At 44.0% G+C, this 18161-nt stretch overlaps 1 protein-coding gene across 1 annotated transcript; it reads right to left on the reverse strand.

Moving 5' to 3' along the window:
- Positions 1–351: 351 nt before the first annotated feature.
- LOC139416512 (myosin-7-like) lies at positions 352–16801 on the reverse strand. The gene is made up of 43 exons (XM_071165207.1): positions 16769–16801; positions 16492–16628; positions 16182–16285; positions 15665–15808; positions 15274–15430; positions 15071–15098; positions 14641–14734; positions 14003–14095; positions 13836–13899; positions 13636–13734; positions 13379–13482; positions 13098–13236; positions 12860–12978; positions 12569–12718; positions 12256–12426; positions 11958–12137; positions 11692–11824; positions 11519–11595; positions 10933–11020; positions 10690–10807; positions 10257–10380; positions 9896–10032; positions 8627–8882; positions 8163–8405; positions 7783–7959; positions 7519–7664; positions 7212–7302; positions 6471–6860; positions 6181–6307; positions 5960–6078; positions 5632–5828; positions 5322–5505; positions 5030–5195; positions 4745–4869; positions 4468–4583; positions 4151–4343; positions 2805–3008; positions 2532–2657; positions 2242–2412; positions 1754–1858; positions 1312–1407; positions 1045–1188; positions 352–885 (listed from the first exon to the last, which is right to left on the reverse strand). The coding sequence occupies exons 2-43, from the start codon at positions 16589–16591 to the stop codon at positions 874–876; spliced, it is 5811 nt and encodes a 1936-aa protein (XP_071021308.1). The 5' UTR covers positions 16592–16628; positions 16769–16801; the 3' UTR covers positions 352–873.
- Positions 16802–18161: the final 1360 nt, after the last annotated feature.

Here is an 18161-nt window from a genome sequence, read left to right on the forward strand (position 1 = left end):
TGTAGAAAAGATAATGGACCTATATTTTTTTTTTAAATGATCTTTGAGAACTACAAAATCACAAATATAAATTCAAGTCAATCTAAAATAAAAAGATTCTTTCATGAGTATTTTTATTATGACATGGGAGCACCACTAGCTTTCAAAACTGCAACATTGCGGGCAAGAGGGCCTCAGAAATTTCCGGTTAGCACTGAGCACGCCCACCACCTAAGCCCCAATTTGATCCAGAAAAACCCCTGGTCTGTCTGAGCCCTGCTCAGAGAGGGTGTTTGTTCATCTAATACACAGGTATCACTGCCACCCTCTAACTTCACTTTGTTAAGCAAATGAGAAGAAAAAAACAGAACAACTTTGAATCTGTCTTGTCTCTTTATTTAAGTGCTTTTACGCACTACATTACATGGATGTAGGTTATACAATGTATTATTGTTGACAGTGAACAGTCATGTTAAAGGACATTTGAGTATTTCAGCTTTTAACAAGGCATTGGCTTGTGTTGGTCTATCACACATTTTTGCTATTTGAACACACACTAGTCAAAACACACTTAAAGGCCCAGTGCAGTCAAATTTTAAAATATATTTCCACACTGCGATTGGAATAATACTGTGAAATTGTGATAATGTCCCTTTTAGTGTAGGAGCTGTTTGAAAAGGCCACCTGAAATTACAGCCTGTTTTGGTCAGATGAGGTTTTGGCCTGCGTGGTGACATCACCAGGCGGTAAAGTAGTTAATAGACCAATAAGGAATTTGAATTGAAAACAAACACAGTAAGGATTTGATATTGAGAGAACGGTTGCGTTGGACCTTTAACACACATTGCAGTCATCTGATAGAGTTTCGTACAGGAACACTACCAGGTTTCCATTTCATTCTGCAATCTGGAAGGACAAGCAAGGTTGAAAGGGGGATACCTAGTCAGTTGTACAACTGAATGCATTCTACTGAAATGTGTCATTTAACCCAACCCCTCTGAAGCACTAGCCATGGACATAAACACATTATAAAGTGAGTTTAACTAAACTGAAATCAGGGCTCACCTTGGCTGGCCCTGGGTCCCGGGTGCGCACAGTCACACGCAGTTTGTTGACCCAAGTCTCTGCCATGTCTGCCCTCTCCTCTGCATTGTCCAGCTCATGAACCATCTTCCTGTACTTCGTGACATTACAGTTCACCTGCTCCTCCTAGTGGGGAGAGAGGGAAATTACTTAATATTACAAAATGTCAATTTATTGTTCAGTAATGGTAAGAGATTGTTGGTTCAGATGGGCTGTTGTGTGTGACTGAAGATAACCTATAATACTCACCGCCTCCTCAGCCAGCCTCTTGTAGCTCTTGACTTTAGCCTGCAGCTTGTCAATGAGTTCCTGCATTCTCAGCAGGTTCTTCCTGTCCTCCTCAGCCTGAACAAACAGCAACAAACACTCAATAATGGACTGTCAAGGCATCTACTACCTTAATTGTCCCCAATCATCTGTTGATGCAGTGAAAGTGGTCCACAACTGCTTTTATTCTTCTGGTTCATATACAACATGTTGCTATGAAATGGGGGTACTGTGTAGGTGGGCAGCAGTGGAGGTTGCTGAGGGAAGGATGGCTCATAATAATGGCTGGAGTGGAGCGTACTGGAGTGAATGGAATAGTATCCAGCACATGTTTGATAGTATTCGCTCCATTCCAGCCATTATTATGAGCCGTCCTCCCCTCAGCAGCCTCCACGGGTGGGCACTGACTGCTGTGGTTGTTTACCTGGTAGGAGAGCTCCTTGACCCTCCTCTCATATTTGCGTACTCCCTTCTGAAACTCTTCACTCTTCTTCTGCTCACACAACAGCTCACTCTCCAGATCCCTCATCTGTGGGTCACAGAGGTCGGTCAGTTAGCCATTCATTGATGTTGTGCTGTGTGAAATCCATTACTCCAATATACATTTTATTAAATGTTTAAGGGATTCACTTTTTTGAAAAGTGAGGCAAGCGAACCCCCCCAAAAAGTAGACCTTGTTAAAATACTATAGAAGCCTTGCAACCTAATCATGAGATTTTAGCCTCTTGGGAAGGCTGGAAGATGCATAGTTCAGCCATAATCAAAGATTAAGTTGTGCATCTTTCTGCTGGAAGCATGAGGACAGTATTTTTGCTCTAATTGTGCAATTTTTTCAGTAAAATGTTGACAATTTCAGAAGTGAAGACATTTAATTGAATTTGCATGGCTTATTCACTTTAATGTGAACCTCACCCTGATCTCCAGCTTCTGGATCTGTTTCTTCCCTCCTTTGAGGGCGATCTGCTCTGCCTCATCCAGCCGGAGCTGCAGGTCCTTGATGGTCTGCTCCATATTCTTCTTCATCCTCTCCAGGTGAGAGCTGGTGTCCTGCTCCTTCTTCAGCTCCTCTGCCATCATGGCCGCCTGGACAGGAGATGAGGGGAATTATCACAACCATAGTTTCAAAATGGACTGGTTACCCCATCATACAATTAAAGCATTGAATATTGTGAGATCAGGGGGTCACTGTCTAGGTAACTCACATCTGTGATGGCCTTCTTGGCTTTTTCCTCTGCATTACGGCACTCCTGTCCTGCCTCATCCACCTCTCCAGCCAGCATGGACAGGTCACACTCCATCTTTTTCTTATGGTTGACCAGGCTTGTGTTCTGTTCAAGCAGAATAAAATACTAGGGTTTCTATGTGGCTAAGATATATCCAACAATCCTGTAACAATGTACATCCTTCAAACCTTTCATCCTCTCATCCATCCCATGTCAGGCCCTAACCAGCCAGTTCCCTGAGGCGTCTCCTACCTGGGCATGCAGCAGGTTGACTCTCTCAGTGGCCTCCAGCAGTTCATGTTCGGCCATCTTGCGTCCGCGGTCAGTCTGCTCCACCACGGTGCATAGCTCCTGCACCTCGGCCACCAGCAGGTTGTTCCTGCGCTCCGTCAGGCCCCACTGCTCCTTCAGCTCCTCATTCTGGTGGATGCGGCAATCCAGCTCCAACTGCAGGTCCTGTAGACCCCATCAGACAACAGTGGTTAATGGTCACTGAACAAATGGTTTATTAATAACAATTCTACTTAACACATTTTTTCTTTCGTTTTTTGCTAAAAAAGTAATATGTAGTTCCAGTAGTTAGCTACACAGCTACATGGCAAAAAACAAACTACTGAAAACACTACCTAGATTTGATTTGAGTTCAACTACCAGTGGTGTAAAGTACTTAATTGAAAATACTTTAAAGTACTACTTAAGTAGTTGTTTGGGGGTCTATTTATATTTTTTAATATGTACTTTTTACTCCCATACAGTTTTCCCTGACACCCAAAAGTACTTGTTACATTTCAAATGCTCAGGCAGGACAGCCATATTGTTCAATTCACGCACCTATCAATATAACGTTTTGTCATCCCTACTGCCTTTGATTTGTTCGTATGGGTTGCGTTCAGATGAGTCCCGTGACATTTGTGGGAATCGTAGAGCAAAATGGAGAACACCATCGTGTTTGTGAGAGTCTTCCCTGTCCATAGAGTTCGGACACTACAGACGTTTTCGTGAGAAGACCATTTTTTGGGATGTCTCATGGTCTGACAAACACCGCTGTTGCTCGGCCACCTTGCACCGAAAATGTGGAAGGATGACATAGTAGGATGTGGTGGATTGAGACGCAGCCCATGCAAAAAAAAACTGATATCTCCAGTTTAAACTGATAGATATTGATGGGGATTTCTTTATTATGTTACTTAGATTGAGACATGAGTGTATCAATAGACTTAAGGATTAAAAGAAGATACTTTTAGACTTTTACTCAAGTCTTATTTTACTGGGTGACCTTCACATGAGTCAATTTCTATTAGGGTATCTTTACTGTTACTCAAGTATGACAATTGAGTCCTTTTCCACCACTGTCATCTTCCACCAAGCTACTGCAGAATGTAGTTAAATTACTAGCTGAACTACTCCAACACTTGTTGTCTCACCTATCTTAAGATGAATGCATTAATTGTAAGTCACTCTGGATAAGAGCATTTGATGTCTAAAATGTTAAATATCTACCCTAAGTATGAATTGTGTTTCCTTACACGTGTTTGTGTGAAAAATCTATGACAATGTTGATCATTTAAAAGCATGAATTGTGTTAGTTCTCCACTGGCCTTAATCTGGCCCTGCAAGTGGTGCAGTAGTCTCTGGTACTCGGCAGCATGGCGGTTGGCATGGTTCAGCTGGACCTCCATCTCGTTCATGTCTCCCTCCATCTTCTTCTTCAGCCGTACTGCCTCGTTCCTGGACCTTGCCTCGGTCTCCAGGGTTGTCTGCAGGGACTCCAGGGAGCGCTGGTGGTTCCGGCTGCAGGGAAAGGGACAAAAAGGCTGCTTAGAGAGAGGAGCCTAAAACACCATCATGAATAATGACAAATCTGTGCTGCTTTTAAAAGCATACTGGAAAACTATCATGGATCATTAGTCCTTACCGGAGGCTGTCAATTTCCTCGTCCTTTTCAGCTATCTTCCTGTCGACCTCAGTCTTGAACTGGTTCAGCTCCAGTTGGACACGTAGGGTCTTGCTCTCCTCATGCTCAAGGGTGCCCTGACTCGGAGCAATAGAACAGTGTCACATTTAGCGGAGTTACAGGGTCACACCAACCTAACACCCCTGTCAGATCACTCCTCTCAGGTTTCCACTGGTGTCTCTGTACCCTTGTGGTAAGAATAGACACTTTCCAACCACAGTCAGTTCTGTGTGCTCACCTCAGCTTCCTCCAGAGCAGCCTTGATGTCACTCTTCTCGACATCCAGAACCTTCTTCATCCTCTCCAGCTCATGGATGGTCTTCCCACCCTGGCTGATCTGGTCAGCTAGGTCAGCTATCTCCTCTGGGGAAACAAATAACACTATGGGCTAGATAGACAGGCCTTTGTGTTCACTCTTGTGACGTTTATTAGCATTGTCTTAAAACAGGTGGTGTCACTCCTACAACCACGCTCGTCCCTCAAACGACAATGGTTTACTCGTATTATTTAGAGCAGTGTTTACCTTGCAGGTTCTTGCTTTCCCGTTTGAGTGTCTCCAGGTGGTCTATGGCCTCCTCGTAGGAGTTCTTCAACTTGAAGAGTTCAGTGCTCAGGCTGCGAGACTCCTTCTGAGAGCTCTCCAGCTCCGACTGGCAGTCCTCATACTTCTGCCTCCACTCTGACAGCACCTGCAGCATTTTACATTGTCAGTACTCATGTTTAGGACTTATTGTGCACAAGGGTTGTCATGCAAATTTGAAAATCCTTCTTTTGACGACTTACTAACTACTAATGCCTATGGGCTCACTGCTTACCTTGTCAAAGTTGCGTTGTCTCTTGTCCAGGGCAAGGGCAGCAGCATTGGAGCGCTCCAGGTCCACCATCAGGTCTTCGATTTCGGTCTGCAGACGGTGCTTGGTTTTCTCCAGAGAGGAGCATTTAGCATGAGATGTCTCCACTGCCTCTTCAGTGTTCTGAAGACGCACCGCCAGCTTCTTCCTTTAAGGTCACAGTCAGGGGTTAACATGAAAGTTTATCAGAAGAGCAATAAGCCAGTATTGTTCAAAAGCTTTTTTCACGCTAATTTATGTAGACAAACAGATCATTTGAGAGCATCAGACTTACTTTGTTTCCTCCAGCTCCTCAGTCCTCTGGATGGCATCGATCTCATACTTGGTCCTCCACTGAGCCACCTCAGCATTGGCCTTGACTAGGGCCTGCTGCAGCTCAGATTTGGCCTCCTGCTCCTGCTCATACTGCTCCCTAAGCAGGTCACAGTCATGTCTGGAGGACTGGAGGGCATGGGCCAGGGCATTCTTAGCCTGGGACAGACAAGGAAGAAATCACATCATTCATATTCTTGTTATGGGGTCTGACAGGAAAAAGCCTTTTTTCCTATATTTTTACATATCAGGTTGATCACTTAATATTTGACTTAAGTGTGACCTCTGACCTTGTTCTCCTCCTCCAGCTGTTTTTTCAGTTCCTCAGTGTTCTGGCTGAAGGAGATCTTAGTGCGCTGCAGCTGACTGACCATAGCCTCCTGCTCCTCCAGCCTACGACTGTACTCAGCTACACACAGAGAGATAGAGAGAGAGACAAAGAGAGATACATTTGGTGAGTTTCCCAAAGTCGGTTGACCTTCTGCCATGCCGTGGCCCATGTGACCCTTACAGCTCTCAGTGACAGCGCAGGCTCTCTGGTTGCTGATGTCAGTCAGTTGTCTCTGGAGCTCCTCTACTTTGGCCCGGGCCTCGTTCATCTGATCCTCATACAGATGACACATCTTCTCTGTGGTAGCCTGTTATCAAGCAAAACTCTGCCTTAGCATACATTACATAAAACTCAGTATTTTCTAACTTCTCATTCTGTTGCAATTCAGACCATCCCAACTAGCCTTGTGTCTGGGACACTGAGGAGACCGCCACATCTCAGTGACCAGGCGAACCCTCTCACCCCCTCACCTTGGACTTGGAGAGGCGCTCCAGGTTAGAAGCCAGGTCCTCTGCTTCCATCCTGTACTCCGCCTTCTCCTTCTCCAGCTTCTGTTTGACACGCTGTAGCATATCAATCTGCCCGCCAAGCTCTGCCACGCTGTCAGCGTGCTTCCTCCTCAGGGCGGCCGCTGTGGCCTCGTGGTGAAGCCCCACCTCCTCCAAGTCTCTCCGCATCTTCAGGAAGTCCTGCTCGCGCTTCTTGTTCATGGCGATCTGGGCGGCCGAGGCCCCGCCTGCCTCCTCCAGCCTCTCGCTCAGTTCCTCCAGCTCCCGGGACACGTCGCCACGCTGCTTTTCTGCCTTGGTCCTCCACAGCCTCTCCGCCTCCAACTCCTCCTCCACTTCCTCGATTCGAGTCTGAGGGAGAGGCAGGGGAACATTTACATGAGCAATTTAGTAACATACCTTATCTTCCAATGGAGATGTCTTTATAAGTGCTAAATGTCCTTTTATCTTCTGTACTTTGTTGTTTTTGATTACGCATAGATGTACATAGATGTGATGCATTATAGATGACTCCAAAGGAAATACCACGTTTAACTATGACCGCATTTAGTGTGGAAAAACTGGTGGTCTACAATGTAGCTTTTAAAATATTTTGTTTGTTTGTTGGTATGGTCAACTATTGTATCATTGTGGAGTGATGCTTAATACATTTTTTCTAACTAACTTTACAAAAGAAGAGAAAACAGAGGCAGATAGACATACTTGCAATTCCTTTATTTTCTTTTGGAGTTGAATGACTAGGGCTTGCTCATCTTCTACCTTCGAACTGAACTGACTCATTTCAAAGTCTCTTCTGTACAGGGGGAGATAGTGAGGAGTCAGAGGAATAGACGGTACAAAAAATATTTAACATAGATAAACATTTCACTGTAAAATGCTGATAAGTGATTCATTTGCACACTAATTGACAGTCAGTAAGTAGTTTATTTATACTTGGTCAGTTAACAAGGATTTCACAGACCTCTTATAAAGGCCTTATTAACTAACAGATTGAAGAGATGATTCTCACTTCTTGAGTTTCTCCTCCAGCTGCTGCTTGTCATTCTCCAGGTCCATGACAGACTCCATGGACAGCTTCAGATCCCCCTCCAGCTTACGCTTGATCCGCTCCAGATCCATACGCACCTTCTTCTCCTGCTCCAAGGAACCTTCCAACTTGGGGGGGTTACATCAGTATAAGATATCTCATATCGCTGTGTGCTTAACTAAGGAGATAGTTAGTTAGGTTACTGTTTGAGGTGAAAGTGTGTATTTTTCATGTCCCTTTACTCACATCGTCCACTTGCTGCTCCAGCTTGATCTTGGCCTTGTTCAACATGTTGACCTTGTCATCCTCGACCTGCAGGTCAGTCAGGGCCTGCTGGTGGGCCTCCTGCAGAGCCTTCTTCTCCTTGGTCAGGCTCAGGATGGACTTGTCCAGAACACCAATTTCCTCCATCAGGTTCTTCACCTGAGGAAAGACAGGGGAACAAACAATGTGGAACAAATAACATATCAGAACAAAAGGAAGGAAATATACCAGCAATGTGAGAAATAATCTCTGTAATATAATATACACGGTACAGTAAATTGACTGCCCAGGTAAAACCAAGAGGTTTACAGGAATGCTGAATAATGTCTCTGCAAGCAGTGAGCCACCATTCCCCTGCTCACCTTGTTCTCCGTGCCATGTCTCTCCTTCTCCACCTTGGCCAGGGTGATCTCCAGGTCGTCGATATCCTTCTTCAGCTCTGCACACTCGTCCTCCAGCTTGCGTTTATTGGCAGTCAGGCTGGCGTTCATCTCCTCCTCATCTTCCAGTCTCTCCATCAGCTCTTTGATCTTGGCCTCCAGCTGCAGCTTGGCCTTGATCAGCAGGTCACAGCGGTCTTCTGCATCCGCCAGGTTGTCCTGCTCCTGAGGTCAGGGGTGACACAGAGACTTCCTGTTTAGTACTTCCCCTTCGCATCTCTTATCTTGATGTATTGCCTAATCGTCTCTGGTCGATTCTTATTAAGTCTACATTAATCTTGTCTCATCATATTGTCTTCATCTTTACTAATCCTGTCTCATTAATCCTCATCTTAATGTTATTCCGTTGTACAGTGTGTTCTCTGATCTCATCTGTAAACACTCACTGCCTGCAGCTGCAGGGCCAGGTCGTTCTTCTCCTGGATCAGGGCCACCTGTCTCTCCTCCACCTCCTTGCGCTTGGTCTCTGACTTGCCAAACGCCTCCTTCAGCTTGGCAAACTCCTCCTTGAGGGCGGCCAGCTCCTTCTCGGCCGTGGCACTCCTCAGGAGAGGCCGGAGCTTGAAGAACAGCATCATCCATGGCCAGTTCTTCACCGCTGCAAAAGCACGGATGTTCCACTGGATCACCTCTATAGCCTCTCTGTGGAGGTAGAGGGGGAAGGCATTCAGGGTTACACAGGTGAATGAGGTGAATGATTTGTGTGCACTATGGTGATGAAGTAAGTTGTATTTTCCGAATGACCTTTGAGACTGAACGGGAAAGGGAAAATGCTTCAACATATGCCTGATTTGATTAGGGATAGAGAAGTGAGAGTATAACACATTTAAAGTGTGTATTAGTAGAGCTTTTTGGAAATGGGCTGTGAAGCAGTAGACCATAAAGGTAGCTAGAATTCTTTGTCCTATGGCTTTCCACCCTTACACTTGTGTCCAATGAACTGGTCATGTTCGTGGGCTGGTGGTGTGGTCCAGATTCCTCCCTTCCTCCTGTTCTAAATTAGATCTGTGTGTGCCCTGCTTACCAAATATGGCCCAGCGAGCACTGGTCATTGGATCATTTGCTTTACAATACCGGGTGCTATGACACAGCAAGCATTCCAGACGGGGAAATAAATCAATAGTGAATCCCAGGAAAAGCAAGGCAGAGACTCACTGTGGGCCAGACAAAGGTCAGGTAGAGGTCCTTTATTATATGAAACTCCAGCCCTCTGTGAAACCGAAGACTTAATCCCTTATCACCTGACCAGTTATTCCAGCTATGTGGGGGCTCTAAACTCCAGGCTCCATGGACAAAAGGGGGCCGGGGGAGAATGTGTTATTATTAATATGAGGCTGGGCTGGAGGACATGACAGCTGCTGTTACTGATCTTTAAGGGCCATGTGTCAACCCCTCCTGTTTTTGTAAGCACCATTTGCACCCGGAGGTTATAACGGGCTATTTCCACAAGGACCACACACACACACACACAATGTAAAGCAAGCAAGTGCTGACACACGCTCGCCACACTCCACGCATGCCATGTACATACCGACAAACCTGAGGGCAAATACACACACTAACCCACACAAAACACTACTAAATAACCTTGTCAATGGGCCTGAAAACTCAAGACACGGCAGTCCCAGTGGAACCGTCTGACCTGTGTTACCTACCTCTTGTCCATCATCTTGCGTCTCTCCATCCTCATGAGTTTGCCCCGCAGCATAGCCTGCAGCATGGTAAGGATCTCCGATAGCCTTTCATCCCTCATGTCCTCCAGCAGGCCCAGCAGCCCTGCCTTGAAAAACACCTGAGGACACCCAGACCATACTGTCAGTTATAGTGGATCTCTCTAAGTCTGCCCCAATACACATGAACATACTGTCTGTTTCTGTCAACAACCGATTCGGAGTGGCCATACTATAAGCTTCAGCCCCAACACAAGGCACACCTGAGATGAGAGCTCAAAACACAAGGGTATCTCTCAGCTGCAAACTCATCCAGGTGCACTAGTGCCAGTCATACAGTATCCACCTTGGTGATTCCAAACTTGTACTGGGTGTGGTCTATGTCCAGGGAGCCCAGCAGCTTCTCCACAGCCTTCCTGCTGTCCACAAAGGAGTCCTCTGGGATCGCCATGGGGTTCAGGATACGATAGCTGCACAGGACAGAACACACAGCAGGGAAGACAAAGAAAGTCATTTATTCTGCATTATTGCCATCTTGATAACGAGACGGTCCACACGTGTTTTGCTGCGTTCACAATGGCAGTCCAATTCTGATATTGTTTTTCTCCACAAATTGGTCTTTTGACCAATCACATCAGATCTTTTTCAGAGCTGATCTGATTTGTAAAAAAAATAAAAATTAGTTACAAAAAGATCAGAATTAGGCTTCCTGTCTAAATACAGCCTTTGTGTCTCTGTATGTTAAAGTTCAACATTGTCCAGAGAGGTGCTGTGCCCACCGTTGTTTGAACTCTGCATATAGGATCCGGTTAGGGAAGCCCTTCCTGCAGATACGGATTCCCTCCAGCACTCCGTTACACCGCAACTGGTGGAGGACCTGGAATGGCTCCAAGTCCCCTGGGATAAAGAGGACAGAAAGAATCAACCTTGCAGCACTGAGACACCTAGCAGCAGAGATGGAGCCAACGGTGACACGGTGAAGTCAGTTGTATTAAAGCTTTAGATATGTCATAATCCATTACCTGGAGTCTTTGACTCATTGGGGATAATGCATCGCACAAAGTGAGGCTGGGTGCTGCGTAGGTTGGCCATCAGTTTGTTCAGATTTTCCTGCAAATGGGCAGATTGGCAGAAAGTGGATATGATTTATAATTCAATCAGCAAGTAAAAGTGTCTTAGTTGATAAATCCCACAAATCCTTTTGATCCAATCCTGTACCTCACCTAAAACAACAATGTGTTGAGGGAACATTACATTAAGGAAGTGAGGGTGCTCTTCTCCAAGGTGTGTCTTACCTCATCCTCGTTCTCAGAGGCATGAAAGAGTGGAGGTAGCACAGACTTAAAGTGATGTTCATGAGTTGAGTTACCTAAACATCACTGCAAGTCTTAACTACTTCCCTCTCAACTCAGACACGTCACCGTGACATCAGGAAAACAACAGAGCACATTTAACTACTTCCCTCTCAACTCAGGCACGTCACGGTGACATCAGGAAAACAACAGAGCACATTTAAATACTTCCCTTCTTCTGATCTTTACTAAACAACACGCCACTTAGACACACTCTTATAATGCCCGTCTGTCTCTACCGCCCTCTTATACACACCTTGTGAAGCTGTGACACAGTCTGGAAGGAGACCCCTTTCTTCCTCTTTCCTCTGGCCTCGGTCTTTGGATCAGCAGCTGGAAGATCAATCCGTGGATCACGAGGACTTCATTTCCCCATTTACTTTAGTTTCACTTTCAAATATGTGAGGATATAAAGTTGAAATAAAATACCTGCATCACTACTGATGAAGTTCTCAAAGAGGCTTGCCAACAGTTTATTAGATGACTTCTGGAAGCAGGTGACTATTGTCTCATTTAAGGGATCTTTATTTTTGTCCAGCCATCCACTGATGTTGTATGGTACCTGGAGAGGGGTGGAGAGAGAGGCAGGGTCAACGATGACATCCAATAGATTTGTATAAAAGTAAATGTCTCAAATGAACCGTGGGTAGAAACACACCCATTCCACACACAACAGCACAGACTGGAAGACTTACCACTCCTGCATAGTGCACCAGCTCAAAGTGGGTCTCATATTTGCGTTTCTTGTCAAGCCGTGGCTTGAGGAAGTTGGGAGACTTGCCCACGTGGTTGTCATACAGCTTGGTCTTAAAGCTGACATCAGTGGCCTTTGGAAACATGCATTCTTCCTCCAGGATGGACAGTATGCCCATGGACTGCAGGAAACACACAAACAGTATAATATTACACACACATACAACCCCCCCCCCCCAACATCGGCAGTTCCCTCAGCTCTAGCCCCTTATTTGAATGGCTGAGACAAGAGACACAGACCTTCTCTATGAGGTTGATACAGGCTTGTAGATCCAGGCCAAAGTCTATAAAGGTCCAGTCAATACCCTCCCTCTTATACTCCTCCTGCTCCAGGATGAACATGTGGTGGTTGAAATACTGTTGCAGTTTCTCATTGGTGAAGTTGATACACAGCTGCTCAAAGTTGTTGAACTTGAGCGGAGAACGGAGAGATGGGGAAGGGGGGAGGGGTGGAAAAGAAGGACAGGTTTATGAGCTGAAACAGTCTGGAGAAAGACCATATCAAATCATGCAGAGTTTGGTCAGAAGCAGGCTTTATAATGTGTAGGCCTACCGCGAAGATCTCAAACCCTGCAATGTCCAGCACACCGATGAAGAACTGCCGAGGCAGTGCCGTGTAAAGGCTGTTGTTAATCCGGCCCACCATCCACTTGAACATGCGGTCGTAGGTGGATTTGGCTAGAGCACCAACTGAATAGTTCACCTACACAAAGGAAACAGATAGCTGTTACAGTATATCACAGACTCAGAAAGCAATATTGGTCATGTGAATAATCTTTCCTTTAAGTCTATAATACCTTCTTGTTCTACGGGTGTTTTACAGAGACAGAGAAAGAGAGCTCACCTGCTCAACAGTCTGGCCCTTAATGATGTACTCGTTCCCCACTTTGACCCGAGGGTGCAGCAGTCCTTTGATGAGGTCAGCTGAACTGATCCCCATCAGGTAGGAGGCTTTGTCAGCACCTGAAGAGCAAAGCACATACATACACACTGCATGTATTGGGTGGTGTCCTATATGGACACTGTTACGAGTAAATATATTCTATTCATGTTCCATTAAGTAAATGGAATTGAGGACTCACTTTCAGTGCCGTCAGCTTCTGCTTGCTCCTCTCTCTGAACCGTCTTGAACTTCATGTTGCCAAAGTGCATGATGGCCCCCACTATTTTATAGCAGCCATACTTCTCCTCAGGAGTAAAGCCCAGACTGTCCATAGCATGCTGAGGGAGGGGTCAGGGAGGGAGAGAGACAGAGACTAGTGAGTTAGGAGAAAACAGACAGGATAGAGAGACACACAATAGAGATGGAACTCAACATAGCAGAGAGAAGGAAAGAGCATTTGTAGAAAGAGGCAGAGCTTACATCTGTGGCCAACAGTTCCTCTTCGTCATTCATGTTCTCCACTTTTGTCACACCCTGGGAGCAGAAGTGGTAGTCGAAGGGATTGGTGGAAATCAACAAAATGTCTGGAAGATCAACGAGAAGACATCATGTTAAAGTCATGGGACACTTGGAGAACTCTGAACTGATAAAACTATTGGGATAGATATTTTCTCATTTAATGTATCCATTGCTAAATATGCCCTTGGCTGTGATCTTTGGTTGTGGCCTTCCAATACCTTGAAGCTCTGGTTTCTTGTGAGATAAAATCTGGTAGTAGATATGGTAGCTCCTCTCTTCAGGCTGCTGAAAGACTACTCTGGACTTCTCCAGAAGATCTACACATGGTGACAGTGCAGAGGAGGTTTGCATTGGCCTGGAGGATTACTGTTGGATGTGAAAAACTCAATTCTACATGGTGTGATGTCAGACAGCTTACATATGTCAATATCAGCAGAGGCCAGTTTCCCTGTAGGACCGAAGTGGATCCTGATGAACTTGCCCTAAGTCGAGAGAGATTCATAACACAAAACACACATTCTTATCCATTCTACTCAGAAGAGATGTTGAGTCCATCTGTGTAGTGATAAATTATATGGCACTCACAAAACGGGAGGAGTTGTCGTTCCTCAGTGTTTTGGCATTACCAAAAGCCTCCATGGCGGGGTTAGCCGCAATGATCTGGTCCTCTAAGGTACCCTGGGGAAGCAAAAGATGTGTGACTTGATGCCAATTGCTGTAAGGATGGCAACATGATTTTAAGGAAAGCACAAGGTGATGTTTCTCACTGATTGTCATTTGAAGAGATAATGTATTAGAGGGATGGACTTCATAATAGGAATAATGTGTAACACGATGATGGAAGGAGGATAAAAACACATCTGGGTAGAAGTCAAAAAACAAAATAGGGTATCAACTTAGATGGTCAAATAAAAAGACAGTTGATAAAGTAGGGCGAAAAGGATGGAATAAAAAGGGATGACAATAAACAGGCATGTTGTGGGACAAGGAAGTCTGCAGGATCAGGGAGACAAACGGCAAAGGTAACTCTTTGTTTTGCAAACCAGGGAAAGCCAGGGGGAAAACTTTAGGCTACCTACAGGTAAAATACACACAACCAGTAGTTATCAAATAGTCCAAATATAACAAGCCTGTCCAAAAAAAAAAAAAAATATGCAAAAAGGAATGAAAGATGAAAAGGGGTTTAGGTTGAAAAAAAGGGTGTGGGGAGCTCTCTGCCTTACTCCTGTCTTGGCTGCATCACCCAGGGCTGCTACAATGGCAAAATACTGAATTACACGTTTCGTGTTGACTGTTTTGCCAGCACCGGATTCGCCGCTGGGAGTGGTAGACAAAAATGTATTTGAAAAAAATCAACATAATTATAATGAAAAATGTATGTACCTCACTCTGACAAGAGTGACAAAAATGAACTGTTTCCATCAGCACAGTAAATACTGTAATGCAAGAGGTCCTTGGAAGGGGTCGAAACCTAAATAATAAGCGCCAAATAAAGGCTTTGGTGGGAGTGTGAATTGTATGCTTTTTGTGTGAATTGTAACAATTGATTAGAATTATTACAAATTTGTAGAAAACACATTTTTCAGTTATTTGAAAACAAATACAGGCGTCAATCTAGTGGCCGTGTTAGAATGGAGCAGGGCTTTGACTTACGTGATGAGCATGGATTGATTCTCACAATCTATTAAGAGAACATATTGCACAGAGTTAGCAGAAAAATAAGTATTTTTAGGCATTGTGTAAGCACTGAACATATTTTATCTAAATGTAGAACATGGATTCTTAATTCCAACATGACACAGCTTCTATGTTTAGAGTCTGTATTGAGACCAAAGACTGTATTGGTTGAGACTTACTGCGCAACATATCATTGTAGGCGTTGTCAGCGATGGCGTAGATATGGGGTGGGGTCTCATTGCGCCTCTTGCCTTTGTAGGCAGCGATCACATCAGACGAATAGACGGGAAGATACTTATATGGGTTGATTGTCACACAGAACAACCCAGAGTAGGTCTGCAGAGAGAGAGAGAGAAAGAAAGAGATGAGACAAATTGGTTGTGTGAGAGATATAGACAAGGACAGAGAGTTAAATAGAAAGGAAATTAAATAAATAAAAGGTCAATGTATCGTGAAACTCAAAAACAAATAGGCCACATGTAGTGTGATACACAGGGAGAGTCTCACTGGTTCAGAATAGCCTCAGTTTATCCTCCCCTCTATGGTGTGATGTACAGAACCGTGACTCACATAGATCATCCACATACTGTAGCGCCTGGTGAGATTGAAAAGCACAGAGGCTTCATTGAGGTTAGTCAGCATGGCCATGTCCTCAATCATGTCAAACTTCGGAGGGTTTGTCTGCTGAATGTCATCCTCTTTCACAACCAAAGTCTTTGAAAGAGAGGGGGGAAAAAACAACAGTGTAAGTCTATAGTCAATTCATACAGTAGGTAGGTGATAATTCAAGGGACTTAAAGCACCACTGTACCACACCATATTCAACTTTTGGTACTAACATTTCATATACATTCTATTAGGTCTGCAAATCTATTAAATTAAAAAATATATAACAGTCCATGCACTTCAGAACAAGGATAAGTATATTTGGATTTAGCTACTGTATATCATGGACTTAATGAGGTCAGTTTCAACAAGTGTTGAAGAGTCAGTATTATGATATCACTTTCTGCCATATTAACTACAAGACAAGTGCTAAAACTATCCTTATTATGTTGTATTCAACTGCAACAACTAGCCTACCAACCCTTCCATCTTTGGTCTCCACAGTGGCTTTGTCACCATCCAGTTCTTTGATTTCCACCTCGATGTAAGCCTCCTTCTCATTCGGGATCCAGACTCGTTTGGTACCTGAGCAAAATAATAGAAAGTTTATGGGCATTTAGAGGGGCAAAAACGTAACAAAAAAAATGTGCACCATCAAAACTTGCAAAACTGTGGAAAATCTAATGGTCGGCTTCCATATGTTCTTGTTTTTTTTTTTGTCCATGGGTAGTAGTGTATGGCAAGACAAATACAATTGTTGAACTGATGTGCATTTCTGACAGTTATCCTACCATCAAAAGCCAGGGTCCTGGCGGCCAAAGCCTCCAAATTGGTGAGACGTAGGAACGAGGCTGCATCCCCGAAATCTTTAGTTTCATTAAAGCGAGACATGGTGACAACTCCGCAGGAAAAAACAGCACCAAAGCACCTACAATGAATAAGAGCAACAACTTAAACACATTGAAGACAAGCTCAAAACTGCCGGAGACAATTTGAATTGTAAAATGTGATTATCAATAGGCCTATTATTATAAAATGATGGTTAGTTGGTGCATCTGGTATACTAACCGTTGAACGCACTGTTAACTTCTCTTTTATTGTCCTCCTCAAGGTCAGGGTTAGCGGAGCTATGTCAGATATCCCCATGTGTCTCCTTCCTCAGCAGCCTATTGGCCCGGACCGTGTGCACGGACGGTCACGAATAGCAATCTGCATTTTTATCTCTTCTCAAACCTACAGTAGGCCAGTTATTTTTAAAACGGCATTGTTTTACAGAGGATTGCGTCAATGTTTGACTTCATTCTGGCAATCATAAACTGCACATAGTCATCTCAACGTGCAGAAGATGTGCACGTTTACACTGTAAATCAATTGGAACAGCGGTGTTCTTTTCTGTCCATGCCATGAAACATAATGTTTTCCTTCTATTTGATCGTCTTTATCAGGAAACATAATACGATCTGACTGGAACAAACTTGAATCTGAATGTGCAGAAGGCCCCCATCTGCGCAAAAACTGGTTGAGTCAAGGTTTTTTCCACGTAATTTCAACACAAACGTTTAATGTGATGACATTGAATCAATGTGGAAAAAATGTTTGAAAAAAGTGATCAAAGTAAGGGAATTGACGTATTTTGTAACACCCAACTTTTCCCTAAATCCAATGGTGCGCTGAAATGTGTTCGGTGGGTCAGGGAGTTTAGTGTTCCTGCAGGGTGCACAATGTAATTGGTATGAGCTTCAGAAGTTGACTGTCACTGTTGTGGCAATTAGAAAATATAGCTTGTCAAGATGTTCCATGTTACAGATTAAAGTTGACCACTAACTCATATAGTGATTGACCTGGACTACAAGTGGCATAAATTTTTTAAAAATCAAATCTGTACAATAACGACAATTCATGATGATACCATTTGGTTTTCAAATAGGAATGGACAAGGCTATATGTCAGTGAAAAGGGGGGATGACTGTAATGTTGGACGTAGGCGTGTGGAAATAGATGGGGAAAAACTGAGCCAGTGGGAGTTTGCAGGGTGGGGATATGGTGGATTGGAGTCAGTGGGGTAAAGTACTTAAGTAAAAATACTTTAAAGTACTACTTAAGTAGTTTTTTGGGGTATCTGTAGCTTGACTATTTATATTTGACAACTTTTACTTTTACTTCACTACATTCCTAAAGAACATAATGTACTTTTTACTCCATACATTTTACCTGACAACCAAAAGTACTCGTTACATTTTGAATGCTTAGCAGGACAGGAAAATTGATGAATTGACAAACTCACGCATTTATCAAGACAACACATGGTCATCCCTTCTGCCTCTAATCTGGCGGACTCAATAAACACAAATGCATCTTTTGTCAATGATGTCTGAGTGTTGGAGTGTGCCACTGGCTATCCATACATTTTAAAAACAAGAAAATGGTGCTGTCTGCTTTGCTTAAATTAAGAAATTATTTA

The sequence above is a fragment of the Oncorhynchus clarkii genome, chromosome 9 (genome assembly GCF_045791955.1).
Source record: "Oncorhynchus clarkii lewisi isolate Uvic-CL-2024 chromosome 9, UVic_Ocla_1.0, whole genome shotgun sequence".
In the NCBI taxonomy this organism is placed as follows: Eukaryota; Metazoa; Chordata; class Actinopteri; order Salmoniformes; family Salmonidae; genus Oncorhynchus; species Oncorhynchus clarkii.